This window comes from Marmota marmota, unplaced genomic scaffold (assembly GCF_001458135.2).
Source record: "Marmota marmota marmota unplaced genomic scaffold, marMar, whole genome shotgun sequence".
Taxonomy (NCBI): Eukaryota; Metazoa; Chordata; class Mammalia; order Rodentia; family Sciuridae; genus Marmota; species Marmota marmota.
Window position 1 is genome coordinate 1,694,883 of NW_025999969.1, and position 17,984 is coordinate 1,712,866.

The 17,984-nt window shown below is 37.7% G+C and overlaps 1 protein-coding gene across 1 annotated transcript in view; it reads right to left on the reverse strand.

The window, feature by feature from the left end:
* Positions 1-17,610, reverse strand: part of CUNH3orf70 (chromosome unknown C3orf70 homolog) — a 171,004-nt gene extending 153,394 nt beyond the window's left edge. The window contains 3 exon segments of the mRNA XM_015499882.2: positions 16,647-16,911; positions 16,969-17,087; positions 17,562-17,610. Coding sequence (XP_015355368.2) covers positions 16,647-16,911; positions 16,969-17,087; positions 17,562-17,610 — 433 coding nt within the window.
* Positions 17,611-17,984: the final 374 nt, after the last annotated feature.

Sequence of the window (17,984 nt, forward strand, 5' to 3'; positions counted from 1 at the left end):
GGCCCCGCTCCTCCCCTCTGGCTCGACGACAAATCGAGAGAGACTCGGGTATCTGTGACTCACCCTCCCTACCAGGGGACAAACTGTTTCCGTCGCCGCTGGCACTGATGAAGTTCTCTCCTCGGCCGCTCTCCGATGACATCAGATCTCTGCCATGCTGGCATCCCCTGTTCTATGGCTGAATCCCATTTTCTTCTCTTCCAATAGGCGGAGCTGTGCCCTCTGACCCGAGCTTCTGCCCTCTATGTGCTTACAGAAATCCCTGTATGGTGGCTCCTGGGAGTCTCTCAATCCTGTTAGTCCAGAGCCCTTTTAGAATTGTATTTTTTTAAAGGATGAATTTTGAGGTATGTGAATGATACCAACTCAAACTGTTATTAAAATGCTCTTTTAATTTCATAGCTTTTTATATTGAGAATCGAATTTCCTTCAATATTTTTGTTTATCTATTTACTTATTGTGGTCCTGGAGATTGAACCCATGTATAATCATAACGAAAGTCCTGTCTACACTTTGCTCTACTCTAATGTAGACTTTATTTTCTGGATGTCATAGAACTTACTGTTTTACAACTTGCTCTTAACTCACAATGATATGAACAAGCATGTTATTATTTTCTTTGTTTTAATATAAATAGTTTGGGGAAAAGTAAGTCTAAGATTGCCTTATTAATTAGACAGTAAGTAGATTAAATAGGCGTTAATATTGTTAGCATATATTTAAATAATTTCACTTTATTATATGTTTATCAATTTATATATTTTTTTATACTTACCCTTTTTCCCTGGCAAATTGTTGATAAGTTTGTTTCTCTCTTAATTTTGTTAAGTAGTTGCGTGTAACCTTTTTTTAAAAACTGGACGCATTATTGGGCTGGGATTGTGGCTCAGTGGTAGAGTGCTTGCCTAGCACATGCGAGGCCCTGGGTTCTATCCTCAGCATCACATAAAAATAAATAAAATAAAGATACTGTGTTCAACTACAACTAAAAAATAAATATTAAAAAAATTGGACACATTATAATTACGTTCTACCTGTATTTTATGATGGCTATTTTATTTATTTATTTTTTAGTTGTAGTTGGACATAATATCTTTATTTTATTTATTTTTATGTGGTGCTGAGGATTGAACCCAGGGCCTCACATGTACTAGGCAAGCGCTCCACCACTGGAGCCACAACCTCAGCCCTATTTTTATAAAATATTGTGAGATTTATAGTCATTCTGCTAATTCATTAATTAGTATGGCATGTGAGTGTACTATAAGTGCTTACAAAGAGAACCAATATAAAATTAGAGAAACTTGAAAATCATGTGACAAACCCCTCCTGTTTTATTTACATTCCAGTTAATTTTGAAAAACTGAAGGAGGGCTCAGTCATTGACCAAACCAACTCCATTTTTGACCTTCTCTGACTCCATGTGCCTTTTTAAACTTTTTTCCTTCTTCTTTCTGAACCACTTATAGCTTCTTTGACGACAGTGGACCTTTCCCTTGGACATTTTCTATTTATTTATTTATCTTTAAATCAAAGGTCATCAAATTTTGGTTTGTGAACAAAGAATTAGAAGACAAAATGGTTGAAACGGGAAAAGCTCCTCTCCTCTCCTCAGTGGCCCTGATTGTGCTATAACTTTGCTCATTTTGTGCCCTCCTTTATCCCAAGGAAATGCATGCCTGTTGGACTTGATCTCAGTATTATGTAATGGTTCAGAATCTGTTTTCATGACCAGATTTGGTGTCTAAATAACTAATGGAAAGCAAGAAGTTTTGTTTGATTGTCAAGGTTAGGAGGTGAAAAGTAACTAGGAGAAAGGTAATTATCATACACAAGGGCAGGTGTCTCCAGTATTCCATGTGGTTTCTGGCTTATCGTTGCTGGTTTTAACCATCGGCCTTTATAGAGGCTTCTTGTTTGTTTACATGCCAGAATATGTTAGATGCAAGGACAGGTCTGGTTGAACAAAACTTCCTTTTTGTTTATGCATTTTATGTTCGAGTCTTTTGTTATGTTAAATTGATGTTTCTTACCATTTTTCATAAAAGCATGAGAGCCATTGTTCTGGAGACAGGCAGAGTACCCAGCCATGCCCTACACCTATAAAGAGACTTGACATTGATCTGAATAGAAGGAAACAAGACTGACTAAAGTAGCATTGAAAGACTTAATGTATTTGGGTAAAAGCCATTCATTCCAATATGAATCTCTCGGCCAGCTAATATGAGATGACTTCCCAAGTAAAATTAAAAATAGAAAGGGTAAAAGGAAGGAAAGGAAAAAAATATAAAGAAGTAAAACTTGAAGAATGTGTTACGATAGATGAAAGTTGGGATGCACTAAAATCACTATTTCTTCATAGGCAGGGGAAAAATCTTAGAGAACAACAAACTTTCTCTAAAGGCGACATAGTTAAGGCCAGCCATAAGAAGTCAAAATAAAAATAATAAATAAATGTATTGTGTCCATCTACAACTAAAAAAAAATTTAAAAAATAACTGCATACATATTGAAGTGGATAAAGTTGTTATAAAAACAGGCCACACCTGATGCTGACAAGAACAAGGAGCTACAGGCACTTGCTTATTGCTGGTAGGAATGCAAAATAGCATGGCCACTTTGGAAAACTGCTTGGTGGTTTCTTAGACAATTAAATGTACACTAACATGATCCAGCAATCTCATTACTAAGTACCTTCTCAGGAGAAATAAAGACATACATCCCATAAAACATGCATGCAAATCTTTATAGCAGCTTTACCACAGCAAAAACTAATCAGCAAAAACTAGAAACAATGTGAATGTCCACCTAGTGCATCCATACAATAGCATACTAAAAGCATTTTTAAAAGACCATAAATAAGTAGTTTGGATCCATGAGGAAAGAAGGATCTCTAAGCCCAGAAATGATTCATAATTCAACCTGACCCTAAAAATAAAACCTTTAAGTGAATAAACAACTTGTCAATAAGTCCCCATGTTCAGTAAGCTCAAAATAAGCAAGCAGATACTACCAACACATAACCTGCTACATCTTAAAAGCAGGCTATGAAAAGTGAGAAGAGAACCCAATCCCTACACTGTGACATCGAAGCATTGAAAATGGCTTAGGAAATATATATAGTTTGAGACATGGGAGTGGCAACTATAACAGAGAATCCAGATGTTGCCCAACTTCCTTTCTTTCCACTTGGTGTGGTCAAACGACATAATCTTAGGGAAAGACGCAAAATAGCCAGGCACGGAAAACCAGCTTTCCCTTTCCACACCTGCTGATTCACTTTTTTTGTAGTCCAGAGTAGTAATGTTTCTATTTACTTGAGTTTTAGGGGTTTTATTTTGCTTTGTTGCTTCTAGGATCTTCTCTTCAAATTTCTGCTATTGTGTTGGTAGCACAGAGTCAAGTCCAAGAGTCCACAACGTTGGAAACTCAGATCAAAAGCTGGAATCAAAAACTTTGCACCCTGTGCTATGGGGCAGGGAACACAAATGGTGGCTGCACCAAGGGTGGATCATCACAAGGCTACTTCTGACTTTTAAAGTAAAGTTGATGTTGATCTTATCACTTTTTCTGCACTTCAAAAGTCTCACTAGCTCCCCCAAACATCCATCCCCTCACTCAATTAAGATTCATGTTCAGAAAACTTCCAACCCTGAGCCTGGAACCTGCCTTCTCATTGTCACTGTTATTGTTGGGCAGGAGTGTGGAAAACCAAGACTATACCAGCAATGATGTTGACAGTGCTATGAGGTATTACATTGTTTCTAATATTCACAACAACTTTACAGTGTATAACCATCAATGAGCAAATAAGTAAACTAGAGGGTTGGGAGTGTAGCTCAGTGGTAAAGCGCTTGCTTAGTTCACTTGAGGACTGGGTTCCATCCCCATCACTGAAAAAAAACAACAACAAGGAGACAGGAAACGAGAGGTTTCTGCCTATTCTATTTAGCAAACACTAATTCATTTTCTGAAAATGAATGGATTTGTATCTGATTAACCTTCAAGGACACTAAGTCCAGAAAAACATAACTCTCCTTGTTTTATGATAAAGTTTATGATTTCTTCAGCTTTTCCACTTTATGTAAACCAGATAAACAGATGCCTGAGTAAAGTGGGATGGGGTCCCAGAGCACAGCACCCTCACTGTGAGTATTCCAGGCATTTCAATCAAGCCGACCTTACAGCAAACTTGAAAAGCTCTGACACAGAGATCTCTATCTGCTTTCCTTCCTAACTTCTAGAGAAGATAATGGTAATTCCTATCACACTAACAACATCTGGATTTTTAAAGAATATATTCTGTCACTGCAGGTTTAAAAAATGTGACAAGTTTATATATTTGTATATTTTTACACAAAACAGAAATAATATGCTACAACACATACTATTCATACACTGTCCTTAGTAAGTTTGGCTACTCTGAACAAGAAACAAATTCTGGGACAGATCTGAATGTATGGTATTTAATCAAGTCCTTTAAAATAATTAATGTCTAATTTTTAATCACTTAACAAATATTCAGTGTGTGCCCACCATACTGATCATAAATTTTTAAATTTAATTATGTCTCTAAAAAGAAGTTTCTAAGCCTATAAATTTGACCCTTAAATTTTTATATTTTTGAAGGATGCAATGATTTAATAAGATTTGCAACAAAATAGCACTTTTATACTACTTTCAACGTGAAGGGCTATCAAAGTGATAGCTGTACATAAAATGGAAAACTTTTCATGTAGGTTCATCTGTGAATCTGTGATCCTGTTTAAAGTGAATCCAAAATTAAATACAGAAACTAGCCACACTGATTGTAGCTTTAAAATGAAATATGAAAACAAGGGTCACAGCTTTAGCCACAATGTAACAAGTTCAGTGTGACATATATATCAATACTAAAACACAGATTTGCAAGTGGCTAAAAATAGCTTGTAATAATTCTTTGTTATTCAAATGAAGTTTTAGATTACTAAATGAGATTTATAAAACAAAAACACTTTAGAGGGAATTCATTTTAATGAATGTAAAATTCTGCAAAATTATAATAAAGGCAATAGCTTAACTTTATTATATATATTATTTTCTGAAAGCAGGTAGCAAGACCAAGACAAAACTACATTTCTGCCAACAATTCTACTATACTCATTAGTTCTTGAACAAAAAGCAATATAAATACCATCAGAGATTTCCCCTGCTGGCTACTAATGTCAAAAAGAGAGAGACAGAAACAGAGACAGACACTAATATCATTCAGAAAATTTTTTAATGTACTCCAAAATATGAAATTGAGGAAGAATAGTCTATGATTTGTATTGTTCTCAAACTAAAAAATGAAAAATTATAACTATGACAATTTGATGGCAATCTATATAATGCTTGACTTTTTTAAAAAAGCAAGTTTACTAAATTGCATATTCACTGAAATTAATATCAAGCAAACTTCAGACAAACCCAAATTGAGGGACATCTTACAAAATAACTGGCCAGTTCTTTTTAAAAGGATCAAGGTCATGAAACACAAAAAAGGCTGAGGAATTCTTCCAGATCAAAGACAACTAAAGAGACATAACAATGGAATTCAACATGACATCCTGGATTTGATTCTGAACCAGAAAAAGGACAAATGAGACAAATGGGGAAATTTCACTAAAGCCTATGGATCAGATCCGTGATCCCAAATTTTTTCATGTGAAGTGCAAAATAGTAAATATTTTAGGATTGGTGGACCACATTAGAGCTCTATGGCATATTCCTCTACATTTTATTTTTAATTACTCCTTAAAAATGTGAAATCTGTTTTTTAATTCACAGGCCTTAACCAGAGATACAATAGGCCTGATTTTTTTTATTTGTTCTAATTAGTTACATATCACAGTAGAATGCATTTTAACACATTATACATAAATGGAATATAACTTCTCATTCTTCTAGTTGTACATGATATAGTTACACAGATTGTGTAATCATATATGTGCAGAGAGTAATAACGTCCAATTCATTCTATTATCCTTCCTACCCCTAAACCTCCTCCCCTCCCTTCACTCCCCTCTGTCTAATCCAAAGTATCTATATTATTCCATAGCTCCTGCCCCCTTGTTGTGTATTAGAATATGCATATCAGAGAAAACATTCTGCCTTTGATACTTTGGGACTGGCTTATTTCTCTTAGCCTGATGTTTTCCAGCTCCATTCATTTACTGGCAAATGCCATCTTTCCATTCTTCTTTAAGGCTGAGTAATAGTCCATTGTGCATATATAACCACATTTTCTTTATCCATTCATCTGTTGAAGGACACCTAGGTTGGTTCCATAGTTTAACTATTGTGAATTGAGCTGCTGTAAACATCGATGTCGTTGTAGTATACTGATTTTAAGTCAATAGGCCTGATTTTGATAATCATAGTATTGAACTCTAAAATTAATAGGGAATCCGGATGGGGGTATTTTCTAAGTATGAAATCTTCAAAATGAAGACTTTAAGGTTAAATAAGTGAACAAAATACAAATCATGATCAAACTATTCACATATCCAACAAGCTAGCTCATATAAAACAATTATAACAAAAACACACACCGGACTCTTCACTTCCTTGTACCACTGACAGATACTCTATTATCCCCAGAATCTTCAGGAATCCCCTCCCGCTGTATGTACTGCTCTCTCCTCCCTCCCATCCCAGAGTCCTTTACAGTGAGACCCTCCCTATACTTGAGCTGTCTACAAGAACACTACCTCAAACAGGCCTTCCCTACTATTACCCTCCCCACCTCTATCTCACACTCCATGTTTCTCTTTAAAAGGAGAAATGGCAGTGGTGATTAAATATTTATTGGTGTAACCAGTTATTTCATGTGTGTCTTACCTGCCAGGAGAGCAGAAATCATGGCTCTCCTCTTCAATGCTGTATTCCCAGCATCTAGCTCAGGGCCCTGTGTACAGGAAATGCTCCAGACAGCAGGAGATGGATGACAGGTGGGGTGAGGAAGTTCTTCAGTGTGGCACTAGAGGGAGCCAGCACAAAGAGACGGTATCAGAGATGGACTAGAAAGTAAGCTTCTCAATAGAAGAAATAACTACTAATAACACTGTCCCACGACATAATCAGTGGCTTTCTAAGCCTCTACAGAAGCTGAAGGCTATTTTTGAAACAGATATAGAAAATATCCAAAGTAACAGGTTAGTCTCACATTTTTTTAAGTTTTTCTAATTTTATATTCTGGCTAATACTAGTCATAAACAATTATAGGACACTCACATGGTGTACTAATTAGTGAACTGGCAGAATAATTATAAGTCTAACAATATTTTATAAAAATAGCCAGGTAGAGCAACATGACTAATGTGACTCACAAGATAAATACAGTTACTATGTATAATTGTAATGTTCCAATTAAAAAAAAAGATTAAGCTCTACCATTTAACAAAATTAAGAGATGAACAAATTTATTAAGAACTCATTAGGGAAAGAGTAAGTATAGTGGAAACATAAATTGATAAAGTTATAAGAAATAAAATATAATTATTTAAGTATATATGCTAATGATATTAACACCTATTTAATCTACTTACTGTCCAATTAAGAAGAAAATTGTAGACTTATTTAATGACCAAACTATTTATATTAAAACAAAAGAAAATTATAATATGCCTGTTCATATCAAGCCTACCTTGATATGAACTGAGTTAAAAGCAGTTATGAAACAGTAAATTATATGACATCCAGAAAAAAAATCTACATTAAAGTAGATCAAAGTATAAACAATACTTTTATATTATATGATTATATGTGGTTTTATCCCCAGTACTGCAATAAATAGATAAACATTTTGAAGGAAATCAGTTTCTCAGCATAAAAAGCTATTAATAAAGAGTGTTTAATACAATTTTTATTGGTATCATGCACAGAATTCAAAATTTATCTTTTAAAAAATACAATTCAGTGTGTTTTAGTATATTCACAAAGTTCCACAAATATCTTATTCTAGAACATTTTCACTGCCTCCAATACACACCCATCCCTCTGTATTCTTCCATCCCCCAGCTCATGGCAAAACCTTTTTTCTGTCTCTGAATTTACCTATTCTGGACAAGTTATAGAAATGGAATAATACAATATGTAGGGGTTTGTGTCTGGCTTCCTTCACTGAACATAATGTTTTCAAGGTTCACCCATGTTTTAGTATGTTTCTTTACTCTAGGCCATTTGTTTTTATTGCCGAATAGTAGTCCATGCATGTGTACATATATGCATATGTATGTGAATATATACACATATAGATACACATACATATTATATGTACATATATCCATTTATAATAGGTAGACATTCAGGGTGTTTCCACTTTTTTTCTATACTCAATAATGCTGCTATGATTTATTGTATGGGTACATGTTTTTGTTTTCATTTCTCTTGGGTTATCTAGGAGTAGAACTGCCTAATAATTTAAGTAATTGCCAAAGTTTTCCAATTGGTTCTATCATTTTAGATTAATTACCAACAATGTTTGATAGCTCCAATTTCTTCACCTTCTCACCAACATTTGTTATTATCTGTGTTTTTGATTATTGCCATCCTAGCAGATGCAAACTCATGTCTCATTGTTACTTGAAAAAGTGATCTTACTGCTGGGGATGGGTCAGTGGTAGAGTGCTCACCTAGCATGCATAAGGCCCTGGGTTCATCCCCACTTTTTCCCCCTACACATGAAACTATCCTAAAATGGTTTGACAGTATAGAAAAGGTAACCAATTAAGTGACTATCCACATTAGGCAACGCAAATAACTTTACAAAATTTGTAATTTACCTGAAGTTAACCATAATAAGCCTCTAATTAGGTGGTAATTTCCACAGTTTTCCCAAAGGAGGTGCTTAACACTCAACAAAAAGTAGTCACATGATAACATCTGGTGCAACACAATGTTAATATACTCACTTTCTCTCATTATACTGAATTCCTAAGTACATGTATCTATGTTCCATGTTGTTCCAAAAAATCTCTCAGGCAACCTAGATATGTTGAGATATTTGTTCAGTTGAAAGCAACCCTGCTTCAATAGTGCTCTCAGGCATCTTGCAAAAGGAAAAGCAAATCCCATTTGCAGGAAATCCCAAAGGATAATGTTCCAAGAAACAGGAGCTCACAGTAAAAAAATCACAGAACAGGGCCCAGGATTGTGGCTTAGTGGTGGAGTGCTTGACTAGTATGCATGAGGCACTGAGTTTGATCCCCAGCACCACATATAGATAAAAAATAAATAAATAAAATAATAAAGGTATTGCTGGAGATTCCTTGCAAAACTGGGAATGGAACCACCATTTGACCCAGTTATCCCTCTCCTCTATCTATACCCAAAGGACTTAAAAACAGCATACCTTAGGGACACAGCCACATCAATGTTTATAGCAGCACAATTCACAGTAGCTAAATTGTGGAACCAACTTAGATGCCCTTCAGTAGATGAATGTATAAAGAAAAATGTGGCATATATACACAATGGTATATTACTCAGCAATAAGAGAATAAAATCATGGCATTTGCAGGTAAATGGATGGAATTGGAGAAGATAATGCTAAGTGAAGTTAGCCAATCCCAAAAAACCAAATGCAGAATGTTTTCTCTGATATAAGGTGGCTGACTCACAGTAAGGTAGGGAGGGGGGGCACGGGAGGCATAAATGAACTCTAGATAGGGTAGAGGGTGGAAAGAAGAGGGAGGGGGCAGGGGGTAAGCATGGAATGTGATGGACATCATTATCCAAAGTACATGTATGAAGACACGAATTGGTGTGAATATACTTTGTATACAACCAGAGATATGAAAAATTGTGCTCTATATGTATAATATGAACTGTAATACATTCAGCTGTCATTTTTTTAAAAAAATCAATAAAAAGGTATTGTGTCCATCTACAACTAAAATATATTTTTTTTAAAAAATCACAAAACATGAAAATGAGCAAAGCCCATAGTAGAATCCAGTAGAATTAAATCTGCAAAACCTAAAATACTGGAACTCTCAGTAGGACAACATGTTAATCAACTGTCCATCACAAAGGAGGAAAGAGTTATTGAGTTCATGGTTTCAGAGGCTCCAATCCATGGTCACATGACTCTGTGGCTTTGAGCCTACCAAGAGGCAGCCCATCATGGCAGACGTACATGCAGGAGGAGAGCTATTCATGTTGTGGCAGCCAGGAAGCAAAAAGAAGAAAGGGCCAGGGACAAAGTGCACCCTTCAAAGGTGTGCCCCCAGTGACCTTCCTTCTCCATCTAGGTCCTACCTCCTGAAGTTTTCACCACCTCCAGGAAAGCCTGTGTCTAGGAACCAAGCCTTCAAGGGATGTCAAGGGGAGCCTTTGAGGGGTGACACTCAAGATCCAAACTAGAACACACAATATAAAATGAGCATGTCTATCCTGTTGGAAGAAATAAAAGTACTTGAAAACGGGAGTATAGAGAAATAACTGTAAAAAATGAGAAAGTCGGTTTTTCAAAATGGCTACCTGAAAAAGAATCACACAGAAGAGCTATAATGTACTACAAAAAGTAAGATGAAAAACTCAATGAAGTAGTTTAACAGTAGATTAAACCAGCTGAACAGTTAATAAACTGAAAGCCGTATCCAAAGAAATTTTCCAGAATGCAGTGGTAGTGACACAGGGACTCACACTATGAACAGTGGTTAAAAGTGATGAAGTAAAAATGTAAACTACACAACTAATCACAGATCCAGAAGAAGAAAATAATGTGAATGTGGAAAGTGCAGTATTTGAAAAATGAGTGTCAAGGGCTTACTCAAATTGATGGAAGACATCAATTCACAGACTAAATTAATACAAAATAGAATATAAAAAGAATTCCACATTTGGACAGTATAAAGCACTAAAAACAAAGAGACTACCTTACAGGCAGCTAGAGAGAAAAGAGGTAGATAACCTCCAAAGGACCATCAGCGGACATGTCAAAAGGACACAGAACACAAGGGCCAGCTTGAAGGGGCTCTTCCTGGCCAAACTTAAGACAATGAAAGCACTGAAAAGAATTATGATGCTTTATTATAACACACTGAATAAAAAGAATCAATTGATCTTTAGTAACACATAAAATGAAAAAGTGCAGGCAGAGAGGAGAAAATCCTCTTTACAGAGAAGATGCCGTCGAAGGGCTGGAGGAACGTCGGTTAGAGAAGATCACTCTTTTGCACCCATCAATGTAATATGAAATCATTCAAGGATCCTCAGCAGATGCTGAAATGATGACATGCAAGTTGGTTGAGTAACAGGGTATTCACTCAGTGTTAAAGTTTCTCTATGCAAATTTCACATTGAAAAAAAATTACACTGTAATTTATAATAAATAAATAAATAAATAAATAAATAAATAAATAAATAAAAATCCCAAAGGGAAAAGGTATGTTTACAACAGGGCAACTTGGCAATAACCATGTCAGCAGCAGCAATAGTGGAGCCCCTGACATCTTGTGCCTTCTCTTGTGATGCTATAAGGATACAAGGTCACCTGACAAAAATTTTAACCGAAATCTAATCATGAGGAAATAATTAGGCAAGTTTGCAATATGGGACACTCAGAAATACTTAACCCAGACTCTTCAAAAATTCAATGTTATAAAAAAATGTCTAATTGCTTTAAAATGGTTAAGGGAGACTAAAGTGATACAACAAACAGATGTAGCTCTGGTTTGGACCCTGGGGTTGAAAATAAAGTTAGCCATAGCAGTCATTTGTGTGTGTGTGTGTGTGTGTATGCTTTTGTGTCCTTCAAGCTCTTCTGTTTTCTTGCTTCTACACAACTCCAGGGATAATCACAACACTATGAGGCTGCTATTATTATTATCCCCATATTGAAAATGAGGAGGTTACCTAACTTCTCAAAGCCCCATAACTAGAAAATGGGCAGAGCCATTCTGAAACACAGAGTCCAAGTCAAGAGCCTGCCATGAGGTCATTATATTATGAAGTATTTTCACCGTTTTCTTTGGTGGTGGTGAGGGGGGGAGTTGATGCCACTCTTACTGAATTCTGCATTTGTTTAAGCTTCGCAACCCTGTGAAGTAGGGTTTTTATTCCTATTTTGCAAAAGAGAAGACAATCTGAGAGAGTTGAGTTACCTGTCCACAGTCACACTGCTATAGTGTAAAGGACCATGATTAAGCACAGGTGTATCTGATTCCAGTGCTCCCTCTTTCTAGATCAACATTCTGCCTTCTACATTCTGTGTAGAAAACATTCCTTTTTTTTTTTTTTTTTAAGAAAGCTAATCTACTGGACAACGTTTGGTTCTCAAACATGTATTCCTATATTTGTTCAGAATAAAAAAACCAATTTCTCCAGAAATATTTTTTTCAGTAATCAATGAGATTCTATGACATAAGAGAATGAATTCAGATAGTTGCCAGCATTCCAGACCAGCAGCCCAAGTGGCTCTCAACACAGTTGGGGTTCCCATAGACAGGATTCAGTCACCTCCATAAGAAATAAGCAAACAATGGAAAAATGAATTTAATTCAGTTTGGCCGAAACTGGAAAGATAGCTAATCTACCTCTGCCAGTCTTGAAGGAACATTACAATCTGTGGGAACACAATCCAGGAAACATACCTATGTTGATTTATCCAGCCTGTGCTAGCCAGAGATACGTCACTATTCCCCTTCCACCAGGCCAAGGGGGCAGTTTTTCATTTTCCATTCTTGGCATGAAATGATGTGAGAGTCTGGTAAATTACCATGGAAGGGCCCTCCAAAGTATCTGGTTTAAATCCCCATGTTCAACAGGTTTTTAAGCCAGTAATAAAATAGTATTTATGAAAAAAATCAACCAAAAAAAAAAAAAAAAGGCTTGTACCAGTTAGGAATTAGTTGAGGATATGACATGACTGAGGCTTCATTTCATACAAATAATAACTTTTGTCCTTTTTAAAAACAACAGGCATGGTGTTATATACCCATAGTCTCAGCTATTAGAGAGGCTGAGGCAGAAGAATGTCAAGTTTGAGGCCAGCCTGGGCCACTTAGCAACACCCCATCTAAAAAAAAAAAAATTAAAAGGCTGGGGATGGGAATGGGCTATAGCTCAATGGTAAAGCTCCTGCCTCACCTGTGTAAGGCACTGGGTTCGATCCTCAGCACCACATAAAAATAAATAAATATTTATTGTCCATCTACAACAACAAAAGATTTTTTTTTTTAATAAAAAGGGCTGGGGATGTTGCTCAGTGGTTGAGCACTTGTCAAACATGTCCAAGGCCCTGGTTCAATCTTCAACACCACAAATAAACAACAACAACAACAAAAAAATAGAATCTTTTATTCAAATAATTTATTATTTACTAAAATCTATTTATAGAAATCAAAACCACACCAAAAACATCCATGCTGCAGATCATTGCCCTTCTCTTAAAATCAGAAGTCATTCTCATTTTACTTATTTCTGCTTGTTAATTTCTGCTTGTTTCAAAAATCATTTAAAACAGCTGACCTCATCCTCACAGTTCCTTCTGTGGAACCAAGTAACCAGCAGCCCTGGTGCCAGGTGGCCTGTCACATTCTGATGAGCAACTACCACTGGCCACTACACATGCATTTGTGACCATGGGCAAGCTTCTTAGTTGAAAAAATGAAGATAGCAAGAGCATCTACTTCACAAGACTGTTGTGAGGATTAAATGAATAAATTCATGCAAAAAAAAATCCCCTGCATTCTAATTGCTGAAGCTGATGAAACTGGAGCATCCATTGTATGGAAAGACCCCTATCAACTTTCTCATGTATGGAGGAGCTTTGAAGAAACTTACCAAGACCCTGATTCCACACCTCTGTTGAATAATGGGCTAACTCTAATGAAACAAAATTTAATAGGGCAAAATACCTAAGGGATCTGTCACCTGTGTCCAAACAGATACCCATAAGATTAAAATGAATAAGCTGTGACTTATTTGCCACAGATGTTTATTTAAAAGTCTATTTAATGGCATTAGATGAAAGCAAGCTTAATTCAATGTGACAGTAGTAGGTTTAATATGATGAGATGTAGATATCAGAATAGCTAATGGGACTCTAGCAGCAGCAGATGTACTTCAAGATAAGAGAGATCAGTTTTGCTCCACTTTGGATTGATCACATGACAACTGAGATATTGCCTACCTTTCTGGTGGTTGCGGTTTTCCCAGGATCAAAAATACATAAGCAAATGTTCAGAAAAAAAAAAAGAATGCTTAGGATCCCAGATACTATCCCATAAAATGAAGGGCAGAAGGAGATGGGACAAAACAATGATTTGGGAGGAAAATGCTAACTAACTTCATTTAGTGAATATGCATTCTACAATTTCAGGAAAACCCATGGGAACTTATTTCATTTTGTAAATGGCCAGGGATACAAAGGATAGGTTATGACTGCAAGAAATTCCTATGTATGTGTTTATCGGAAGAGTTGAAACAGTCATGATCAGAAAAAGAATTAGATTGTTTCTATACAAGAAGGTACAAATAAGAACAGTGGAAAACAAGTTAGAAAGTGTACGTTCACCCATAGAAGGAAGAATATTTTAAGAGTCAAGACTAATGAAAGAGCATGCTATCTGATTAGAGGGTAAGGTTCCCATCAGTAACTATGTACTCACAAGGGACACAGCTGAAATAAAAACGGGCACTAATCTGAACCATATTTAACCATAATCACCTCGCACTATGATTGATGCTTCCCCTGGAAATGATTAAAGAGATTTTGTGTAGATGTTAGCATTGTGGGTCTTCTACAGTTGCTACTCCCAACTCTGTAAACTACTCCCAAAAGGAATGGGAATATATCTGACCACAATAACAACAAGGAGGGAAAAAATACACACCAGCTTGAGCAACTTATTGAAATCTTGTCTCAAAATAGAAAATATGCATTAAATTAAGATCCTTTAAGCGTACCTACAAGTCAGTTTATTTTCTAATTCTTAAAATAGAAAATAAGAAGGGCTGGGGATGTGGTTCAGAGGTAAAGCACTTGCCTAGTATGGTGGCAACCAGAGTTCAAATGCCATTACTGACCCCTCAGTCCCGCCCCCCCACACACACATAAAATAGATAGGTAGAACTTGACCCATCAGCAGAGGGAACACAAAAAATCAGAACAGCTCCATGTATGTTGAATTTATAAAGAAAATGCAAGCATTATATATCCTTTAATTCATAAATTCAATCAAAATATTCAATCATGTTCAAGTAATGTAAATAAGGATTTTATTAAATAGGGCTTGTCCCGTTGTGAACTATTTTTCTTCTAACCGACAACAAAAACAATGTTCAACTTAAGTTCACTTGAAAAATTTGCGTTCTAAATAAGCACCTCCAAAGCCTCTATTCTAAGTTATGTGAAAACTAACTTCAAAATGTATTTCTAAAAATAAATGATTCATCAGATAGAACAGGCCAAAAATCATGAACTTATCAAATTGTGGAATTCTGATTAAATGGCTACTTATATAAAAATCAAAGGCAGGATACAGAGAAAGGTCCAAGACAATGTAGTTTTGGCTTTCATGAATTAAATTAAGATCCTTTAAGCATACCTGCAAGTCAGTTTATTTTCTAATTCTTAAACACACTCATATACTTGGCTCTAAATGCTACAACTGGGTATCTAAAGAGTGTGCCCTCCAAAATCGTTCCTTTAAACTTCCTGGAAGCAATTCTTCCCACTTCAGCGCTTTCTCAGTTGGAATATGATCAATGGGACAAGTTTGACTTCCAAGACTCTTTTTTAATTTTTTTAAAAATTTGTTTTAGTTATACATGACAGTAGAATGCATTTATGCACTTTGATACATTATACATAGATGGGATATAATCTGTCATTTTTCTGAGTGTACATGTTGCAGAATCATATTGGTCATGTAGTCACATATATACATACAGTAATAATGTCTGTTTCATTCTACTATCTTTCCTATCTCCACATCCCCTCCCCTTCCCTCCTTCTCTCTACCGAATCTAAGGTAATGCTATTCTTCCCTAGTGCCCCCACCCCCGCGCCTTATTGTGAATTGGCATCTGCATATTAGAGAAGACATTTGGCCTTTGGTTTTGTGGGATTGGCTTATTTCGCTTAGCATGCTGTTCTCCAACTCCAACCATTTACTGGAAAATGCCATAATTTTACTCTTCTTTAAAGCTGGGTAATATTCCACCGAGTATATATACCACATTTTCTTTATCCATTCACCTATTGAGGGACACTTTTAATCAGCATTCGGAAAGGCATGTGAGGAAGAAAGTGAGGCGCTTCTTGCACTATCTAACCCCGAAAAGAAGCTTTCCCTCCGCTGGCCATCAACTCCACCGACTTCTCAACACGTGGCCTGGACGTTTCGGGTCCCTAAGAAAAAGAAAAAGGGAGTCCTGTCTGTCCGGGACGAGGACGCCTTGCCAGTGACCAGAGCTAGTCCCCCTCCCGGGAATTCCTCCCGTTACCAAGGCAGCGCCAGGCGTTGCGCTCCAGGGCAATTCTAGCGACCCGGAGCCCAGCGCGGCTCCAGCCTGCGGCGCTACAGCCCCAGGAGAGCAAGGAGTCACCGACCGCAACGCGCGGGCCACAATCCTAACAGCCCCGCGGGCGCCCCCAGGACCGCGGTTCCACTTACAGTGTCATCATCCTAGGTGACAGCACCAGTGCAGCTTGAAGCACTTGCCATGGCTGTGAGTGGCACAGATCGAGAGCCCGTCACACTGCTGGAAGTCCAGTCTGCGGGCGGCGCAGCTCCGCGCCAGGGCGGGCGCGGTGTCCGTGCGTCCGGCAGCCCTGAGCCGAGCCCAGGTAGGAATCCTAGGAAGCAGCGTTTGGATGAACCGAATGCGGAGCTGGCTGCAGACGCAGGAGGGCGCTGCGGCGTCAGCGGCCTTCTCCGGCTAGAAGGCTCTGCGACCGGATTGGGTCTGGCTCCTCTTCTGGAGTCCCACACTCACGTGCACCCACATATGGACAGGAGTGGTCTGCCAAGTGGCTGCTTCTGTCATTCTCCCCTCGGTGAGCCCGGCCTCCGCGTGCACGCCGGGCCCTGGTATGTGGGCGTTGGTGTCGCCTCCTACCAAGGGCAAATACACCCCGCACACTCCTGTGTTCCTCCCACAGTCCCTGATCAAAAGCCGTCAGGGCCACCACACCTCGGTTTCTTGGTCTAACTAGGTTATATTAATATACGTGTACATTACAGAACACAATAACGAGGAATTTAGAAATGACGAGGTGGTGAAATACGTTAAAATGGTTTGGTAATAGGTAATGGTTTCAGATTACTGTTAGCTAATATCATAAGCAAATATACACCTAGGGCAAACTTCATAAATGTTAGATAACAAAAAATCTATATTTCTGATACTTTTCCGGATCAAAAATTTTTGGCTAAGTTCTTCTCAGACATAACCATTCTACCTTGCAATGTAGAATGTGCTCTCACACACGCTTCCCTGTAATGCTTCCCTCCGAATTTGGAGAATCATACACACACACACACACACACACACACACACACACGCCCTCCACGGAAGGCTATGCACACCGCATATACCACTCCCGACCCCCCGCTCTGCGCGCAGGGATGCGCCCATGCCCCTATGCGCCCCATACTCCCAAACCTGTCTTTCCTAGTCTCTAGTGGTGCACGGCGGCTTGGGGCCCGGTTCCCACAGCTCCAGCGCTCCCCGGTTCCTTTCCACAGTAACACGGAGTTTGTCTAGGGCTGCAGCCTTCCCAGCTTAGCTGGAAAGCAATTAGCTGTGTGCAGACTATGTTTATGATAAAGTAACTCAGAGATGGAGGTTGCAGAGTTGAAACAGTGATCTTGGCATCAGTTCCTCTGGAAAGGGTAGGGGGGATTAAAAGAGGAGGAGGGCTGAGGATGTAGGTCGGTGGTAGTCTGCTTACCATGCAGGAGGCATGGTTTGAATTCCCAACACAAAAATAAAAAATATAAGAAATCAAG